A 21,414-nucleotide genomic window follows, 5' to 3' on the forward strand; every position below is an offset into this window, starting at 1 on the left:
TGATCTGCACCTTTTTCCTACAGGGCGCAACATCCAACTTTCCTTCAACAAGTGGTTTGACGGAGTGTGAGTGTCAGTGAGTGAGATGCTGTTGTGCACATGTTCACGTGTGTGTGTGTGTGTGTGTGTGTTTGGACAGAGCCTCATTCAGCAGGTAACTCTGGGTGTGTTTGTCATTGTGAAATGATGGCTGACTGATGATTAACACCTCAATCTAAATCGGCCCTTTAATGGAGTAAACTTGCCCAACTGTCAGTTACGTCACATTAACAACACAAGAAAGCATCAGGAACTTGTTTCAAAATAATGGTCACACTAATAATGAAAAAATTAAATTAAATTCTAAATTGATTCATTCATTATTCAATCCTGTATCCAATAATATCCAATAAAGTATTTTATTACTATTTGGTTCATGTTGTTCTCCACACTGCTGTGATATAACTTCTATATTTACTTACTTGTGAATCCTTTTCGACTCTGAATTCTCATTTGTAATGCCTTAAAGCAGCTTCTCAGTCCTGCCTCTCACTACAATAACAACATAAACCTCTTCTTACAGCCTTCACAGTGTTGTGTGTGTCTTATTTGTGCGCTCTGCCCTGTCCACAGAGACCTCCGGCCCTTTTGGATGGACGTTTGTTTGACCTTGGCGGCTCACAGTCCGACCGTAAGACACCTCAAATCCACTGGAAAGGCCTCTGAGGAAGTAGAACAATATCCCAGTCTGGGTCTCTCTCGCTGGATATATTTTTAATATTTATGCAGACAAGAGAGAAAGTCGTAATAAACTAAAACAACAAGTGAATTAGGCACGAAACACAACAGGATATTGCACAGGGATTAAGTTGTTTCCTCTTTGCCCGTGTGTCCCCGCGTGCTCGCCCCATACACAACAGCCCCAGGACACTTTTAATTGGGGAGTGGGAACCGAAACATGCAATCTAAAAAGTAACAGAGCTTTTTAAAAGGGATGTTTAGGCGTGGAAGGAACGGACATTTTCAGGGTTTTTTTATGGGTTCATTTGTTAAAATATTAGGCAGGTATGGATGGTGACAGGTCTATCCAGGGGTCGGGGTACAACTGGTGTGTGTGTGCTGGGATAATGACTTTTCCCTGCCAAGACACGGCATGAAATAAATGCTGTGCAGCTGCAAGAGGGGAGATGGACTGTATATGTACTCCAGGGAGAGAGAGAGGGGGGGAGAGAGAGGGGGAGAGAGAGAGAGAGAGAGAGAGAGAGAGAGAGAGAGAGAGAGAGAGAGAGAGAGAGAGAGAGAGAGAGAGAGAGAGAGAGAGCAATGTGTTATGTTTGGATGTGAGAAGAGCTTCGCTTCATGAGCACCCACTGGAATCTGCCGCGGGAAAGATAATAAAGGGATTAGCCCCGGTTTCTCCGAGGGCCCTGCGCCTAAATCGGAATGTCTCATCTGTTTCCTCTGTACCCGAATATCTGGAATTCTTGAATCTTCCTCTATTGCGTGAGCGCAACAAACACAAGGAGCATTACTGTTACTGGACAGAAAGAGCAGAAGTTCAGATAGAATAAATACGAATCTGAGATGGGCTGAGTGAGTGTGCAGATACTCCAGATACACACACACACACACACACACACACACACACACACACACACACATTAGACATTCCTGTGAATACACAGTACTTACTTAAATCTGTATAGACGATATACAAACACAAACACAGTTACGTGTTTATTTTCCCCGGCCCCCTGAGTTTATCTGCAGAATTCCCAGATCAGCATACATTCCCTGCTGATTGGACGTGTTGATTCAAGCTTGAACACATTTCACATTTCTGTTTATGTTCCGTCGGAAAAGTGAGAGCGTTACAATCCGGCGTACTGTACACGGAATCAATACTTCCTATTGTGAGAGTCGTGGAAACAATATCCCCATTTTCACATTACTCCATGACCGCAACGGTGTGTGTGTGCGTGTGTGTGTGTGGAATAAGGGCGAGTGAAAGGTTAGGGTGTGTAGCAGCGTTTCACTGTTCCTCATGTCCGTAGACAGAGTCCAGTGACTTGTCCACACTGAGCCAAATTGTTCAGGCGCTCACATATGGTAAACATCTCCAAATACACACACACAGGCAGACATTCATGCACACACCCATACTGTACTAAAAACACACACACAAAAAACATTGCGTGTGTGTATTTGCCATCCTTTGGTGTGTGTGTGTCACCCTGACACGACGGCTTGACTCACCCCGACCAGCAACAACAACGACAACAACAACAACAGCAATGGAATAAAAGCCTTTTATACGTATGCAACACACTGCGTTAGAGCCAAATGAAGGGTTAGGTCACGCACGGCACTGCAAATTACTTCCAAACTTCTACTTTGGGCCGGGCCAAGAAAGCAGAAACACTAATACCCCCGAGTGACACAAAGCAGAGAGAACAGCAGCAGCAGTTGAGTTTGTGTCTTTCTTGGCCCCCATCGCCTCGAATGTGTCGTAAGAAATATCGGAATCAGTCACAGAAGACGTCCAACGCTGCGTAGATCTGTCATAAAACACAACTTTCTCCTGGGTCCCTCGCCCTCCTTCCCACTTTACCGGCCCGACGCTGTATGAATTATTTAGAAAACACACACAAACGCCTGAAATAAAACAGGTGCTGTGGCAACATCACACACACACACACACACACACGCACACACTCAGTCTCTTCAATGATTAGAACTTGGAACGGGGCCTCCTGCACTTTGAGGAGCCCCCGTTTCTGACAGGAGCTTTGGGTGAAAACCTCCGAATTAAGCCAGACGACGAGCGAGCATCGATCTGCGGCTCCCGTCTCCAGACTACCGCATCGCCCCCCATCTCCCCTCCCCCCCTCTCCCCTCTCCCCTCCCCCCTCTCCCCCTCGTGTTTGGTTTGGATATAAAAGCCAATTCGCTTAATACTTGTGGGACAGCTAAACATTTAAAGCTCCTATTTAAAAGGATCAAGTGTAGGCATTGTTTGGTTATGTTAACCATATGTGTTGGCTTTTCATGATCTGAATCCCTTCTCAAAAAACAGAGTGCTCATGAAAATAAACACGGCTTTGCCCTACACAAATTGTGGACTAATTGTGTATTTGGACTAAATCATTCTTAAGGTTGGAGGGCTTTTTCCATTTTCTAAGGGACTCTGGGAATGACAGCTTGACGTTGATTAGTGTGTTGACTTGTGGAATTGGAGCCTTACCTGTAAAGAAATACAACCGCAAATCTATATATACGCCGGCGACGCACAGCAGCTCACATCTTCGCCGGGACAAAAAACCCCTCTTTTACATGTTCCACCAAAAACACAGGAATTACCATCATAACTGTTTCTAAAGCAAAACAAAATAAAAGTAATCAGCAGTGAAGCAAGTCCATTCTTGTTTTTGGACTCGGTGGACGTGTATCTTGTTCGGGAAAAATCATCTTCAGGGAATGTATTATTTTATGAGGAATGTGCTGGAGTTTAATTCAAACAAAGAAAACATCTCTCAGCAGACAGATGCAATTATGAGACAAACGAGCGCTTTGTAAAACTAATAAATCCAGCAAGAATACCCTAAAAAACGAGACGGTGAAATTGAAATCAAAATGTGTTCTGTCTTAGGAAAGGTTATTATTAGTGTGTGTGTGTGTGTGTGTGTGTGTGTGTGTGTGTGTTTGGTGGGCGTCTGGTCTGGCCTGTGTTTGGTGGATCGTTTTACAGCCGTACGATGACTCACCATGCACTTGTTGGGTTTCTCTCCAGAGTGGACCCTCATGTGGATGAGCAGCTTGTAGCGGGCGTTGAAGGGCTTGTAGCGGCGGATGCAGCCGGCCCAGAAGCAGGTGAAGTCCTCGCCTTTGCGCTGGTCAATGTGGACCTTCTCGATGTGCCTCACCAGCTCCTCCTGCTGCTCGTACGCCGCGCTGCAGTCGATCCAGCGACACACCTGCTTGTCGCCCGGCGCTCCTCCTCCGCCGTCTTCTCGATCTGGGACGGCGTGGGAGCCGGGAGGGGGGCCGGCTGAGGGGGGTTTGAGTCCCAGGGAGGAGGACGGCGTGGTCTGCTGGCTCTGGAGGTGCAGCAGGCCCCCGGGACTGGGCCCCATGTATTGGTGCAGGTGATAGGGCGGAGGCATGGCGGGACGAGGAGGGTGATGAGAGAGATGAAGGTGCCCGCTGCGACCACTCAGGTGATGATGGTGGTGATAGTGGTGCTGAAATTGCTCGTCTTCGCTGGGGGAGAAGTCGTCCAGAGGCTCTTGCTTGAGGGTGGCCCCCGTTCTTTGGCCACTTTCCAGGAGAGTCCCGGCTTCAGGCCCTGGATGAAGAGCGCCAGACATCAGGGCCCCACTCATCAGCAACCCCAACCCCTCAGAGCCGCCTCCTCCCCCTCCACCTCCCCCCACCGCTCGTCCGTGTGCCCCCTGCTGCATGGAGCCGTGCTTCTCGCACAGCCCTTGGCTCTGCCCCTGGCCCTGCTCTGGCTCGAGCGATGACACCGAAGAAGAGGAAGAGGAGGAGGAGGAAACAGACAGCAGACAGGTGGCAGGTGAGGGTAGCTGACAGCTCTCCTGTAGCGTCGCCTGCTGTGGACTGCTGTGAGGCGGGGGTAGGGGTGGAGGCCTGTGGGGGGCTTCCCGTGAGCAGGAGGTAGAGACAGAGGGTGGGGAAGTAGAGGAGGAGGAGGAAGAGGAGGAGAAGCCGGGGCTGCTAGTGTGGCTGGGCGAGAGGTTGGAGCGGAAGCCGTTGACGCACGCGACCATCGACATCTGTGAGGAGCAGATGATGGCGGTGATGTCGACCCCCTCAGAGACGGCACAGGCGGCTGACGAGGACCCTGCGATGGCGGCGGCGGCAGCGTTGGACTGCGAGGCCAAAGACAGGCAGCGTCTCTTCAGACTGCTAGCACTGAGCAGCCGCGCTGAATGACGGGAGCCAGTTGGGGACAAAGCCAGCGGGGAGGAGCCATCTTCATTATTAAACGCTGTGTCAGGAGACACGGCGCTACCTAGGCCGCTCAATGTGCAGATGCCATTGCTGCTGTTGCCAACATGTGGGATGTCGACCATCTCCCTCCTCACCCCCACGCCCACGCCGGCCCGGGAGCTCTGAAACCCGGGCAGGGACGCGGCGTGGAGCCTGGGCCCCGAGCTGGAGATCTTATAACCCATGGAGTTCTCCTGTTTGATGGGGTAAGCCAGGGCGGATCGGGCGCCGTTAGCAACGCCACAGCCGAGGCCGGGCGAGGCCCCCGTCAGGGTCCTCTGGAAGGCAGACGAAGACCTGCAAGGGGAAACACACACAGAAAGGAATATGAGCTATTAGCTGAGCGCCTGTTGACAGACACAGACCGGCTCATCCTTCCCACCAATTTAGTCTGATGCTCCCTCCTCCTCCTCCTCCTCCTCCTCCTCCTCCTCCTCTGTTTCTCTCAGTTTACACAATAATCATGTCAGCACAGATGGATATAACCTCAAATATTTCCACCCAGGCTCAGTCTCAGGTGCTGACCTCATGGGACTCTGAAGTCTGAACACTGTTTTGGTCGTGTGTAGAGGTTCAACATGATTTTCAGACGCATTGTGAATCGTAACAGGATCTTGTGCAAGCCAAGAGATCTGAATGGGTATTTATGACTAAGAATAGAGCGAAGGGGAGGGTAGAGCGGCTACAGAGGGCCGAGAGGCCACTGGCTAGTGTGTCCACCTGACAGGCTTTGATGACACAAAGGGGTTAAACCCAACCCAACATTGGGGATAAATAGGGAGTCACCTGTTTTGGTGGCATAATGGCAGCCTATGAAGGGTCAGCGTTTACAATACTGTGTATTATGGTGGGAAGCTCTGCCCGGCTGAATGGGGACCCCAGGTCAGATTTCTCCATGCGTCGCTGTGATCTCCTACATAATCATTGCTGTCAGTTGGCTCATTATGGATTTTGTCCAAAGCCCCTGAGTGATGTGAGAAGGGCTCTCTCTCCCCCGCTCTGTCTCAGGAAGGAACCGTCTTTGTCCCTCCCTCCCCCCCCCCCCCCTGAACCCGCCGGGGGGAGAAACAGAGCGAGTGTTAGGTAGGATTGAAGAAGGCCACTGGCAGACTTTGTTGTCGTCCTTGTTTCTTAATAAAGACCCCCTCCCTCTCTCCGCCTTCTATTCTGGAACGCCATTTCCTGTTTGGCTGTAGTGAAAATATTGAGAGACAATATGAGAAAAGTGAACGGTTGTCCAGAAGCACTTTTGGCTGGATGAGTGAGGAGAGAGGACAGAGAGGGGAGGAGGGGAGGAGCTGAGGAAGGAGGACAAACCCCACAACTGAGGCCAGAGAGCGTCGCTGGAATGTCTCTCTGACTTGACAAACAGGAATCAAAGCCCAACAGAGGAATCACATGAGAGCAACATAAAGGCACTTTGGATTCCTTTGGTTTGCATTCTGAGATTGGGTGAAACTTTTCCAGCTCCTCATGTGTGTGCGTCTGATTCAGGACAGCAAAGATAATACACAACACATTTCACACACACTGTGAGTAAGCATGTACACACAAACAGGAAATGTCTCCAAGTAGAACAAACAACACAATTAAGATGAAGTAGTAATGGCATCAAACTGGTTTTGGATTAGAAATGTCGCCAAAAGTATGAGTAAGTTAACCTGTTGTCATGGTGAGAGCTGTCCTGCATGTCACAGTGGAGGCTGTGAGGGTAGAGACCATCAGACTGACCCCCCACTTCACTCTGCCCACATCGCATGAGGCCGCCTTCACCGTCATCCAGCTCAGCTTCTCCATCCTTCTCTGAACAGTAGGCACCGTTACCTGGGAAAGGAAAGAGGCGAGCAGGAGAAACGTTACTTCACAAGTCACAAATGCTTTATTTGGTGTTTTCCTGACACACATTTGTACCGATTTCATCATCTAATATTTAGAAATCAGGCTTTTATTCCAGCTATCAAGACAAGTGACCCCATGTTAATCCCACTTAAAGGCGAGCTAAGCAGATTGGTCTAAGTAATCTAATGACAGCCCTGGAAGCAAAGCTGTAACAGTTTACACTGAGATCCATGACATCATCCACATGTTGAAATCATATTAGATTATGAATATTCTCCTGAGGAATAATTGCTGGCTGCGATAAGTGTATCTGGTGAAACATGAAGAAAGAGCTTTCTGGCAAAGTCCAACTGCTGAAAAGTGAGACTAACACCAGAGAGATTTATAGCTGGATATTGTTGCTCACTCCAACAGGCTATGTGTCCATTTTGAAAAGAGATAAACCCACTTAAACCCATCTGTCAGGGAGATGTGCCTTGTAAAAAAGCCTCAGCATCATAATGAAGGACGTAAATTACATTCTAGCCCTTCACATTCACCCTCAGCTTCTCCGTGTTTGTGCCGTCAACTGTGGTGTGAAACCGGCAACGACGTTCATTCATCAACCGTTTCACTTATGTGGTGAATTACTGAATTTGGGAGAAACAGATTTCCAGTGAATGTGTTTTGTGGTCACATGTCAACAAGTTTCCACGCACAGTCGAAGAAGCAAAGACCAACAGCCTCTGTAATAAGGTTTTCATTAATAAGAGATCTTTGAATAAGGCGTTAGAATGAAGGATAAGCACCTGCTACTGAATGGAAACATGCAGTCTTTTACCAATAATTCATTCTTTTAGTTTATTTATTATATCTTAACACTGGAGTCAGGCTAAAATGTGCTATTGGGGTTAGTTGGGGTTCAGTGTATGAGGAAACATTTGCTGCATGTAAGCTGATCTCCCCTCATACGCGTCTCTGTGCTGCCTCGTGTCCCATGATCCAACTCCCCTAACTCAATTTCTCCAATTCAATTAGCTCCTATAACCATGTTATTGACAATGTTATTGCACACCATGGAGCTATTGTTAATAAAGTCGTCCAAACACCTTGTACTGTATGCGACGGCGAGCACACTGAAGGGAAACACAAAGAGATGCAAAGCGCCAGAGCCCGAGCTGGATGAGGACGAGAATGGTTTGCAGAGATGAAGATGGAGAAACAATAACAAAGGAGAAGAACAGATAGAACAACATGAGCAGCGGACAGAGTTTTGAAATATGTGAGCGGGGTGAGCAGAACGGTTAAAGACAACGAGGAGAGAAAACAAGGGGAGTTTGTGAGCCGTGCTTTCCACAATATTAGGGACATCTTTTGACATCTCCCTCCCACAGCTGACGGAACCCGCGTTCCCCTGGCCGCATTTGTCTTGTCAGGGGTCAGAGCCCAAAGACAAAGAGCCAGAGAGAGGCAGGGAAAGGTAAAGCACGCAAAACAAACACTCCAGCATAGCCGAGGGGAGGAGGAGGAGGAGGAGGGGGGAGAAAGGAGGAGGAGGGGGCATGCTGGTTTCACTCAAAGCCATTAACGGAGGGGCAACATATCCTTAAGCTCTCGTCTGTTTTCAAGCAATACAAATCATTCTGTTTATCAAATTCTGGATTGTTCTCTTGTTGTTGTTTTTTTAATCTTCATCACTTCTTGGCCCGAGCCTCCTCCCAGTTAGGCTATACAACTGGGTTTCTGTATGTGAGCTCTGAGGCCTTACAGATGGAGGGGAGGGGTGGAGAGCCGAGAGTTCCCCCTGCCTGGAGTGGTGGAGTGGTTCAGTCACGATAGCCAGAAGTTGAGTTGATGAGTCATGGTGGGGATGACTAACATCATCAAAGATCTGTTAATTAGCTCTCCAACGTTTGTACGCATGCAAATACTCAAAGCACAAACAACCAAACAATGACATCACCGTCAGAACTGGGGTGGACTGACACCCGTTTATTGAGGCCTTTGACTGAACGCACATGCCCCTCTCTCTCTCTCTCTCACACACACACACACACACACACACACACACAAACACACATCATAGCCACCGACATAAAACACAGGAAAAGCCAGTAAATACCACCTCAACATAAGACAACACAAAGGAAAGAATTCCTTTTCAAAATGCAGAGCAGCTGTTTACCAGTGAAAGTCTACGATGAAAACGATTCTAAACACGCAGGGAAGACTGAGCCGATTACCTGTCTGCAGTTTGTTTCACCAAATCAAACACAAACACACCCATTGTATCCCAGCACATAACATGGGGCTCATTCTCTACATTACTAGATGCCAAACGAGTCCTGTTCCTGTTTTTAATGACTTTTATTTACATCTGTCGACTTTGTTGGCCTTGTTTCGGACCTCTGACCTTAGTTTGAGTAACCCTGCAGCAACTCCAACCATCTCCCATCCCCTGGCCTCCCGTATGGCCCTCATGACTTCATATTCCATGGTTTGGTGAGATTGAACTGGGGAGTTTATGCAGTAAATTGGGGCAGAACCCTGAGTTGCGAGACGATGAACCTCACGTCTCCTGAGCAGCTTTCCCTTGCTGTGGTCGGAGCGTTCCCAGGAACAGGGAGTCGGTCGTCTGCGCTGCGAGTGTCCGGCGTTTACGATGAGTGTTAGCAGAGCTCCAAACCGACCGAGGTGTCTCCACCCTACAGTCACCTAAGGAGTGTCTCAAAGTCGGAGTGTTAAATGAGAGCGAAGGTTCTCGATCCCCGGAGCTGCGGAAAGTTAGCGCGGCATTGATTTAGAGCTCTGCTACATTAACAGAATCAGTCATGCTCGGGCTGGGGGGGAAACACGCCACTCAACATATGGAGGCTTGGACGGGACCCAACAGTAAATTCAGTTTATATTGAATGCGCCGTGGTAATTCAGCGTTGAACATTTCATTGTGTGTTAAAGCCCAGTTTCATCAGGAGGTGGAGGCTGGAGAGAGAGAGAGAGAGAGCGGCAGGGACAGAGGTGAAACAAGAGGGGAAGGAGGGGGGGGGGGGGGGGGGGGACATTTATATGTGAGGGAAGCTACAAGATACCCACTATAAAGTCAAGTAGATAAAACTGCAGGCTCGCTACTCTGTTAACAAAGTAGTGGAAAAAGTAGCTCACTACATTGAAGCTCTGAGGGAAGTCTTAAATATGTGTATGTAATATGTAAACAGCTACTTGTGGGGGAAAGTGAGTAAGTTACCGGTAAAGCTACATTATTTGAAAAATAGCTGAGCTACCCTCAAGCTAAAGAAGTAGTTGAACTGTTTTTGATAAAAATGGTTTTGAAGGAATGTGTATGTATATGTATAGTGTGTGTGTGTATGTGTGTGTTTGTGTGTGTGTGTGTTTGTGTGTGTGTGTGTGTGAGAGAGAGAGACAGAGAGAGGGAGAGAGAGAGGGAGGGAGGGAGAGAGAGAGAGAACATGGGTGGTCTGTTGAGCAACTGAGTCACTTGAGTGTCCACATTACTTTACATTCCATTCCTGGATTTGAAACTTTACCATGTGATGTCCTGGGGAAACTCTACAATACATTAAATATTATTCATTTATCTTTATCTGTGAATATTTCTGATGATGTTTGAGTGTAAAAAAACCTTTTCCTTCTCTTTTACATCTAAACACTGGAGACTACCTGTGGGGCACCTCAGAACGAGCAGGGTGGGATGCTGCTCTGATATGCACAGTTGCAAGTGTTCAGGGCCAATTAGGAGTGATGCTCTAAGGGCCTGAGAGAGAGAGAGAGAGAGAGGGAGGGAGAGAGAGAGAGAGAGAGGGAGAGAGAGAGAGAGAGCGGCACAAAGAGAGACAGTGAGAGCAGCAAACAAAGAGGCAGGACGGTGCCAGAAGCACCGGGGGCAAGCGTTGGGTTCAGTGGAGACCATGTACAGATGTGCTGGCTCATCCTCACAAACAGCCACTGATGTCAGCATTACAAAAGACGCACTACACGAAGAAGGACTCTATTGTTATCCCTCCTCTTAAAACTCAACCGTAAAACATTCACTTCTGGAACAAGAGCTGTAGGCAAGAAAACCGGCTCTGTTGATATCACGGTATCACATAATGCTCTGTTCAACCAGGCCCTAAGTGTCATCACATGGAATCTGCTGCTCCTTTCACCGTTTCATTAGAGTAGCATGTTCCTCTGAGCGAACACCACGGCTGGGTGACGGCAAACCGGGGAGCTCGCTGAGACATATAGGAGGAGAAGTGAGTCGCACGCTTCATCGCACAGGAATACACACACTCCCACTTCAAACGGAGTGTAATTATAAAGGGATAAGTATGGATATCGGAGATCTTGTTGTGGGACATGAGAGATTATATTTCTGGCCGCGGCTCCGGAGAGAAACAAGGTTCCAATCACACGGCAACATGTCTCCTCTGATGTCATCCATTTGTCATGCTTCCTCTTTGTCAAAATCCTTTGGGAACCCGGAGAGCAAAGCTAAAAAAGCCCCGATGCATCACGTCCACGAAAGCGGAAAGTGCCCTCTAATACTTTTCCCACTGATTAACGCCGCCGCAGCGTCCGGGGAGCTCGAAAGAAGTGAGACAATAGACAGAAACAATGAACGAACACAGCCCTGATAATGAGGATAATTAGGGCAGAGCTCAGGAAGGCTGCGGTCACGGTGACAGTGATTAATTTGACTCGTGAACGCACCGCACATATTGGATGAATTTCACGTGGAGGATCATGGTCAGTTACGGTGCGCTGTAATCGTACACCTTCTCCACGCCGCTGCCTGAGGGGCCGATCATGATCACAGTCATGTTCAAGTTCAATACTGTTGTGCCTTGGCGAAAACTCTCTCTCTCCCCCTGACCTCAGTGACTAATAAATGACTAATAATGCTGAGCAGACACATGTCTCCAATCTGGCAGAATTTAAGCCCCTCAGAAACAACATGGCTGCTATCCCAACATACGCACTTATGACTGCATTACCATACAAAGCATTCCAGTCAATACAGTACAGCCAGGATCAAACCGCATCCTCACATAGCTGAAAGTCTATGTCGCTGTCTCCTTCAATGACTCGCTCTCTACAGCCCCTCTCTCTCTCTCCCTCCCTCTCTCCCCCTCTCTTATCATGATGTCTCCTGGGACCGTACTCGTCCCCCTCCATCTGATCAGCAGATGGTCAGGGCGGCATTATTAAGTGTAATTGGTGGTAATCTGGGGCGATTTTTTATTTCGGTGACACATCATTTTCTATAATTCTCGCCTCTCTCTTTTAAGTCACCTAAGTGTTGTGTTAAGTGCCAGAGTGAGACTGTGCTTGTGCCAGCGTTTAATGCCTTCAAGTCTTCAGAGGGATGCAGGCTGCAATGAAAAGCAGATGTGCGGATGGATGGATGGTGAAGGAGAGAGTGTGCGTGTGTGTGTGTGGGGGGGGGGGGGGGGGGCATCAGAGGTGTACTGTACTTAAAGCAGGGGCAGGGGGAGGCGGGGGGGGGGGGGTTGTTGAAGAGGGAAATGGGATGTCAGGAGTGCGATGCAAACATCTGAACCCAAAGGTACAACAAGCTGCCAAAACCGCAAGACGGATGCCTCTGGAAATCCAGCTCGGCACCTCGGCCGGCCCCACGTCGGCTGCATAAATCATAACATTCAGCACTTAAACAGTTAATAACGATTATTGTATTACTGTCTTACCTCCACTCCCACACCTAGCATGGTCACCCCCCCACACACACCCCCACCCGCCTCCCTCTTCTTCATCTCTGTCAGCACCAGACGGGTCAACAGCTACATGTGTGTGTGTGTGTGTATGTGTGTGTGTGTGTGTGTCGGCAGGCTAAGGGACTTTGCAGTGGGATGCTCTGGTTGTTCGTCTTGTCCGGCACAGATGTTGTGTATTACGGTCTAAAGCCTTCCCCGGCTTCCCTGAATCTCATAACTCATGTCTATATTTGTGTCTGCGGGATCGGGCCGGAACTTATTTGTTTGCTTAGTAATGGACGTATGATTGAAAAACCTGAGGGCACAAGTAAATGAAAAATAACAACGTCTAGGTCCAGAGCTCCTTTTAAAGCAGGTGCAGGGCGAAGAGGGGGAAAAGGGAAAAGTTGATTAAATTACTGTACGAGCAGAGAACTGTCCCTGTTTTCTTTCCAGAATGGCTCTGACCAGCAGACATGAGAACTTTCATGAGGATGAAATCCATTTGTTCTGGCTGATTTGAGCCGCGGTAAAGCAGGTACGCCTCTCTGTTCCTCCCTCTGTTCTCATGGACCGACCGGGCACACACTGAATTTACATCAGCCGCCATTAAGTGGAAGTCAAAGATAAAAAAAAAAAAGGGGTCAATAGTACAGCATGAGTGTGTGTGTGTGTGTGTGTGTGTGTGTGTGTGTGTGTGTGTGGCTACAAGTGCTAGTGTCCTCAAAATGTCCCTGTGCAGATTCCTGAACACAATCACACACGTCTCTCTCTCTCTCTCTCTCTCTCTCTCTCTCTCTCTCTCTCTCTCGCTCTCTCTCGCTCTCTCTGCCTCTCCTTCTCCCTCTCCCTCTCCCTCTCTCTCTCTCTCTCTCTCTCTCTCTCACTGGATGATCTACTGAGGGCCACTTCCTGCAGCTAATTATCATTTTCTCTGCTGTCCTCTCCCATTATCCTAATTAAAACGTTACACTTGTGCATGTCACCACCTGGTGGTCGCACCTCGTCACCGCTCACCTTAAAATAACACCTTTAAGCTCTCACGTGTTACAAAAGTAAAGTATAGAAAGACGGTTTGACAAAACAAAGAGTTCATATTCAGTCATTTTACTTCAAAGAAACCAATGTTGAGGCAAATGTGGATAGTTAAATATAAGAATGTAACCATAAAGGCAGAAAGGCTCCTAATGCAATCTGATTATAAATGCACTTTCATTCATTTGCTCTTCCTCTCTGTTGACAACTTATATAAACACATTCCCAGTTTATACTATTATACTGCTGGATTTTTATTGGATGTTCAGAATGAACAGATGAATTAGCCCAGGTTGTCATAGCAACCATGGCTAAACAAAGAATGGAGCAACGCCTATTGTGCCCAATGAAAAAGCTCTTTTGAGGTTATTCATGATGTGACCTCTGAGATGTAAGCCTGTGGAAACATTACAGCGGTGACTGATTAATACAACAATAAACATGTGTCCTGTCTTCAGTCAAACTCTTTTAGGACATTCGCTAATATAAGAAAAATCTGCATAGTCAACAAACCACTTTAAACCACTGGGAGCCGCAACACTATGCTGACAATGGCTATCATAACAAGATGTCACCCGCAAATCTGTACTGCCAGGGTTAATCACAGTCAGAAGTCTTCAGCCAAGCCACATCCAACAATTTGATGAGAAAAAAAGTGCCGTATTTTGAAGGCCAAGCGTCGTGGAACACATCAGTCAAGCCTGCCGACAGACCTGACAGCCAAGAGGGCCTGGCTGAGTCCCGACGCAGCCAGCTGGTGGACGAGGCAGGAACGTCTGTCCCACACGTGACGGACATCTTTAGGCGGCAGGTGAACGGCGCAGCTCTTGAGCCCGAGCCAAAGGGAGCTGAGGACCGAGAGGAGCTTCAAAGGCCGGACAAGCGGCTGCTCTGTAAACGCCGGCAGAGAGACGCAGGGTGGAACTGGACTGACAAGCGCTCAGAACAACACACCCCTCCAAGAAAGTGTCAGAGGTGATGTTTGTCCAGTCGGGACGCTTCTCAACAGCAGCGAGACGTTTCCTCCAACCGCTGAGCCTGAGTGTAACAAACCATCGGCGTTTGTCTGCTTGGCCGCTCGAGTCGTATGAAAACACAGAAGAAGAAGTCGCCGCCCCCTGAAACTGAAGTGAAATCAGATCCACTTGTCAAACACCAGCGAGGACCTATTTGTCAAAATTACTATAATAGCTCAATAAATCCGTACGCCAGGGAGCGGCAAGGTTACCAACATAAATTGAGTCAAACAGAGGTCAGAGTAATGACGATCTCATTCACCTTAAACTTTATCCAAAGTGACAACGTGGCGACGTCAGAGGAGTTTGACTCAGACGTGGAATACGATTTGTTTCCCCCTGTTTTCAATGTTTCACGGTTAGTTGTTTCTATATATGGCAACAAAGATGTGTGTATTCTACTTTATATGTGAGGGGGTTTGGTTGACCTGGTTGAAGAGGTTATGGGTACAAATGTCAGGGTGCTCCCCTCCCTCCCCCCTTCGTCCTCCCAGCACCCCGTATTCACAACCGAGACCAAATCTGCGAGACTATTCGATTGGACGCAGATGGCAGGAAATTCCTCGGAAATGACAGCGGCCCAAACGCGACCGCGGAACATGAGAGTGCGTCTATGTAACAGACGCGGCGAGGGCCATCCGACAAAATGCACATTGATGTACAACTGCTGTCAAAAACCAGCCATCAATTATCAGCAATGAGTGTTTGTTTCACTGGTTTAGAAGAAATGAAAGATGGCCGAGGGAGACGTCAGGAGGAAAAGTCCCCTGATGGTCGGTGGTCCAAAACCAGAGGTGGAACTGAAGTGTTGTAATTAGATCACAGCTGAACGGTGCCACATTTGAAAATGATTCTTTTATTACCTACAAATGCATGCGTTGGTAACCGCTGGTTACTCTCAGAGGAAATGCTGCTTATTTCAAACTCAAGGTCAAACCAGATGTTTTTTGGAACCCCAAAAACAGATTCCAGTTTCACTTCCTGCTTCTTTGTCCCCTTTGTGTTGCTTTAGCGCAGGAAGAGTTATGGAATGTACCTCGGTGAACAGGATACGTTCAGAGCATGCATACTAATCGCTGTGACTTTTTGAAGTTTGGGGGTAGAGTTGAACTTTGCGACACGTATTCGCTCCCCGGGACGATCGCGGGGTTAACTCCGCCCCCTTAAATGCTGTTTCTTTGAGGAGAATTAGTGCTTCAAAAGGCCACAATATGCTTTGACAGCAGAGGCAGAGAGGGGGGAGGCTTTTATTTTGATTTGATTATTGGTGTTGTTTCATGTCACCCGTTTCTGAGCCCTCGGATTTCAGAACGTAAAGTAAGCCGATCTGCTGGAGCACAGGGGACTTCAATCCTTCTGTGTAGCCTCAAAACAAATGTTATCTTACAACGCGGGGCCGAGCGAGCGAGCGAGCGAGGGAGCGAGGGAGCAACACGGCCTGCTGCAACTCAAAAACAATGCCAGGTTATGTGAGGAAACACGACTGTGGTAATTTAGGTCAAACGTTGCATTTATCTGCCCCTCGCATCTGCCTGAGCGTCTTGTCAGTGCGGGTGAGATACTCGGATGTGTCGGCAATGCGGTTTGACTTGTTCGAGTCTTCAAACGAGGCAGATTGAAGCGGGTGAAGCGCGGTAGATCAGATCAGTCACCATCAGGCACCAGAGGGGATCAACAACGACCATAACCGGATTAGAGAGGGACCTCCTCCGTGTCTGTGAAGGCACCAAAGCGCCGAGGTCTTCATAAATATACTGAGTCAATAAGAGAGGGCCTCTGCTTCTCCACTGAGCCAACCTGTGTTAAGTTTCAAACCACACATACCTAAGGAAGTCAGCAATACCAGGCTTTTATTGTGCGGGGAGTCCTTGTTCACCAAAGGCTTTGGCTCTGAGGATTGCCCCCCTGCCACCTTACAACCACACACACACCACACACACACAGGCACGCACTGACAAACACGGATCACATTTTCAGACGGTTCACCAGATATTATTTATCACCTCACATCAAAGAGGAGGAGGAGGAGGAGGAGGAAGGAGCTGCGGTCCACAGTCAGCCTCTGGTTCCTCTGCGACCTCAGACTGTGGGCCACCTCTCCTCTTCTCTCCTCTTCTCTCCTCTCCTCTTGACTAATAATGGCGGCCCTGGTGAGGTCCCGTGGTTACAGGGACCGGGGGCGCAGTGGGGCCTGTAAAAACCCAAACTGGTACCAAATGACACCTATGGAAACACATTCAATCTGGCACTGTGGGAGGTCAATACACAGCTATTTACACAGACAGCAGGCCGGCGCGTTGGAACGGACAGGGCCACCATCAAAGAGCTTTTACGAGCAAATATATTCTCACTGTGTAAGCGTTTTGGATGTTGGGGCATTAAAGGCCTCCCTTGTTTTCCTTTCTCTTGTTTAACGGCTGTCGTAAGATTCCCTTTGTTATGATTTGGCCGCTCGCTGCGTCCCTTCCCCGCCGTGAGCCGGCCCGCGGCTACGGCCACAGCCAGACACGAGCAGCGGTAGTCTGGATGGCGAAGCTGTCTGACTGCAGGTGAACCCAGAACCCCCCGTGAGAGAACCTGAACGCCTCAGAAACAACTTGGTGACACAAATAAATCAAGAGAAGAGAAGCGAAGGTCGGCGCTTTGCTGTAAACGAGCCTAATTAGACGATAACGAGCCTAAATAAAGAAATCCTTCTTCCCTCTGCCTCTGACACGTGTGTTGTTTGGCTGCTCAGAGGCTCTACAGGCTGAATACAGAGGAATCTCCAAGGACTCGGGCCCCAAACGCTGCGTCAAACCTTTCACATAACCCTGGCATTCATTGTGAAGCTCTTTTACGAACCGTAAAGAAATATTCATTTCGCCCCTGAACTGTTTTCCAATCTAGTCTCCAAACCCATAAAACGGTTTGCTTTTCATTTATTTTTATTTGAAGAAACTTTTGAAATGCAAATGTTTGTTTCCTCGCTCGTATAAAATGAGAGAAGCCACCTTAAAGGAGAAAGTTGATGTGAAATATGAATTCTGGCCATTTGACATCATGTCTAAGGTAAACATGCGGGATCTCAGTGCGAGTCTTTTTGTGCTGTTAAATGAGTGTACCTTGGCAGGCTGCAGTGTACACACACACACACACACACACACACACACACACACACACCACGCTGGGCTTCTCTCGCTGGGCTCCTTCATGGCTCGCAGCTCTCCAGGCTCGTAGAGGACTGGCATCTTTACAGTGGCCTAGATCGCTCATATTTTCGTGTGGAATGACAGACGCGGCCCTGTAAAAGTAGCCTCTGCGGTAAAATGTGCATTTAGATTTACAGCTAAAAGGTATCAAGGACGCGGCTAACGAGTGCTGTTGACTTTTGCTGCGTTTGCGGTTTTGGAGGCTTTACATTAAAACACTTTTCCAAACCCTCACAGTAAAACTACATCCTTCACTTTTTATTCAAAGCTCAGCATCATATTTTGTTTAAAGTCTATGCTGAGGTTCCAGTTGTTTCTAAAGAACAATAATGAGTGTTATTGCAAAAGATTTATTGTTCCCAGAGAATCAAATCCTTCTGAAACGTCGACAAATATTATAAAATCCCACGCTGGCAGTTAGCGGTGGAGGCCAGCGCCACACGGCCACTGCTGAGCAATCAAATGTAATTAAGAGCATCAAGATAATCAAAGCAGCAAAGATCCATAAAATGACTCCAAAATAAAGTGCAAAGATGGATGAGAGAGTCGACCCGAGCAGTTTGGAGCATTTGATGTGCACTCAGCCGCATTTCGCAACATATTCTGGATCTAATCTGTCATTCTAAATGCTTATAACACGTATTCTGACATTTCTCAAAGGGGACAAGCTGCAGTTTTGACCTTATTGTAGCTCATTAGAGGAGTGGTCGGAGGAAGAAGCAACCAGAGCGCATGAGCAAGAGGAGGAAGGCTCGTCTTCAAGTGTGGTCTGTCCAGAGGAATGAGGAACGTGCTCGGTGACGAGAGCAAAGGGCTTTAGTCAGAGACGAGAGGCCGGTGGATGCAGAACATCAATGAAACTTGAAACTACACAAAAGCCATTTCTCATCAGCTAATCCTCCGTGCTTCACTCTGTTATTCTACAAAAAAGCAGATGACAGATTTAAGCCCGATTTATGCTTTAATCTATAGTAAAAGCTGCAGAGGATGACAAGGACAAGATGTTGCCTGGTCAAGTGCTGTTTGGACACATCATCCCTCTGAATGTCATTACACACACACAGCCTGGTTTGTTCATAGATTCACGCCGGGAGAAATCGATTCTCTGTTACTGAATCTGGCTTGAATGCGACACCGCCCCCCAGTGGACACGTGAATATCAACACGAGCATAAAACAGAACACCTACGTGGGCGTCAGCAGAATGGCAGCAGCGGCTTGATGCACCATACTGATCAATTCCCTAAACTTCAGATTAGATGAGTTATAATACAATTAATTCTGAACAGATGGCTAAATTTGCTTCATACTTGTTAGTTCAGAATTTATTTCCAGAGTAAATCTTGGTCAAAAACAGCGAGGGAAGAAAATATATCAATCAATTTATTCTATAATTTGTCTTTTATGTCCTGTTTCATGATGGAGAATATCAAAGATTCACAATAACACAGTTAAGCTTTTATTTATAGCACTTTTCCAGCTCAGAGACGGAGCCACTTCTCCTGAAAGATATAATTACAGATTAAACAATCAAAACTCCCCTAAACCGGTGCAGCATGTGTGTGCCTACGCCTTCTACACACTGCCGGTATCTCCTTACCAATAAATCCTGTGAAAAACCCTGTAACACACAGTAGGCCTGTGTGTGTGTGTGTGTGTGTGTGTGTGTGTGTGTGTGTCTCTACAGAACAGCAAACACACTGTCAAACTCTGTGAAGAGCCGGAGAACGCGGCGGCCTGGATAATTCTGTGGAACAAGCAGCAGGTATTTGTTAGTTAGACTGTGTTTGAATGAAGCAGGAGGCTGAGGTCGAGTTCGGGAGCGGAGCGGCTGTTTTGACTACGTGTTCTCGGCGAGGGCCCGGCCGTGGAGACTCCCAGCATTTGTAAAAGATTAGCGGCCCTCGTCCTGATGTTGCTGAGCGCGGGTCAGGCAGAGTGCAGCGCTCGGACGCGGGGCGAGTTCCACCCTATCTCCCCCATCTGCAGCTCTCTCTCTCTCTCACACACACACACAGCGTATCTGCTCGTCAGGGTACATGAGACACGCTGAGTAATGTGATTAAAGGTTTGGGGGCTCAGCTGTACAGGAGTAGTTTCTACAGGAAGTAGCGTTTACCTAGTTTGACACACAGTCACTAAGGTCATGCCACAGAGGCTCTTATCAGCGCCGTATGCAATCCGATAAGCGTATAAAGATTTCCTTCTCGTCGCAGACGCGCCGGAGTTTCCTAATCTGCGTGCCATCTGCGTACATGTGTGTGCGTTTTGTGTCATGTTTTGTTCCGTTTCTATTTGCGAGGGAGTGTGCTGTCAGATGTGAACACTTCCAGTCGCCGTATCAAAGCCGAATAAAGGAATAACAATGGCGCACATGCTCTCAGCCCGTCATTAGCCAAAAGAATAAATGAAAAACAAATGTGGCTGAACAATAAAATAATTTGTCTAGGGAGAACGGCGCAGATAAATTCTGCAAAGCATTTTCCAAATTGGCCGAGGCTCCGAGCGCTGCGAGCCAAGAGCCAAGAGCTCAGCACCTGGTCGCTCTGCACGGCTCTGACGCCGCCTCATTCATTTCAACTCTCCAGCACGCCTGTTAGATCACCGTGGATGCAGCCCGACAGCGCCTGATTGGGCTTTTTATCGGTGTTAGTCGGCGTGCGATGTGAGCAGATTGTATGGGGGCAAAAGTTAGATAAACAGACAGCGGGAAGCTCGCTCGGGCCTCAGCCATCCGTCCAACAAATGTATGACTCAGCTTCAAGTGAGCACATACTGGGAAGAGCGCCAGATATTCATCCTGAATATTCTTGTCCAAAGCTCCCGGTGATATATAAGAGATGTTTCCTGTTGTGGGACGCTTTATTGCCTATTGGAGCCATGAGAACCGACAGTATACGTCTTCTCTTTATGGATCCAAGATTTGAGGTTTTAAAGGGAGTGAATCTTCTTAATGGGATTTGGCTTTGTCATAAAGCTTGGAGGGGGAGAGGGGGGAGCTCTCACACTCTCTCACACTCTCTCACACTCTCTCACACACACACACACACACACACACACACACACACACACACACACACACACACACACACACACACACACACACACACACACACACACACAGCCTGGATCACAGCTAGGTCAGTATGGTTCAACGCTGTTAACCAGGCACCACTGCAGCTCTTCATCACCATCACCTGTCTTCACAAAGTCAGAATAAAGACACATATCACTTCCTGCGTGTCCATTGTGTCCAATCCTGGACTATACAGCCACCCAAGGACCCACAAGCACACATGTACACACCCACAAACACACACATGCTACAATCTGGACCCAATCATACACACACGTTAAGTGGACGTTGCACACATTAAGTGCTTCAAGTGCCTTTCACTGTCTGAAAGCCTAACATGCACGTATATCTCAGCTATAGGGTCGACCGGGTTGTTTTTGTTAAACCCCAGTGAGTCAGCGGGCCGGGCCAGGCCGGGCCGGGCCGGGCCGGGCCGGGCTCTCTTATTTCAAAAGTACGTCCTGTGCTGGAAATAATTGACGAAACGCAAATGGTGCAACATAATTTTTTCCCCGAAACCACCTCGTTCTGTCTTATTCTCGAAGTTATGATGTTGTTTTTATGAATCACCGG

General features: G+C 48.0%; 1 protein-coding gene across 1 annotated transcript in view; it reads right to left on the reverse strand.

Annotated features, from left to right (window-relative positions):
* The window catches only part of glis1b (GLIS family zinc finger 1b), a 60,100-nt gene that overhangs the window by 29,531 nt on the left and 9,155 nt on the right, over positions 1 to 21,414 (reverse strand). The window contains exons 2-3 of the mRNA XM_076153125.1: positions 6,654 to 6,816; positions 3,744 to 5,289 (exon numbers count right to left, since the gene is read on the reverse strand). Coding sequence (XP_076009240.1) covers positions 3,744 to 5,289; positions 6,654 to 6,816 — 1,709 coding nt within the window. The remainder of the gene's footprint in view (positions 1 to 3,743; positions 5,290 to 6,653; positions 6,817 to 21,414) is intronic.

Source organism: Genypterus blacodes, unplaced genomic scaffold (genome assembly GCF_046128005.1).
Source record: "Genypterus blacodes isolate CSIRO-AG114 ecotype Tasmania unplaced genomic scaffold, CSIRO-AGI_Gbla_v1 ptg000058l_1, whole genome shotgun sequence".
In the NCBI taxonomy this organism is placed as follows: domain Eukaryota; kingdom Metazoa; phylum Chordata; class Actinopteri; order Ophidiiformes; family Ophidiidae; genus Genypterus; species Genypterus blacodes.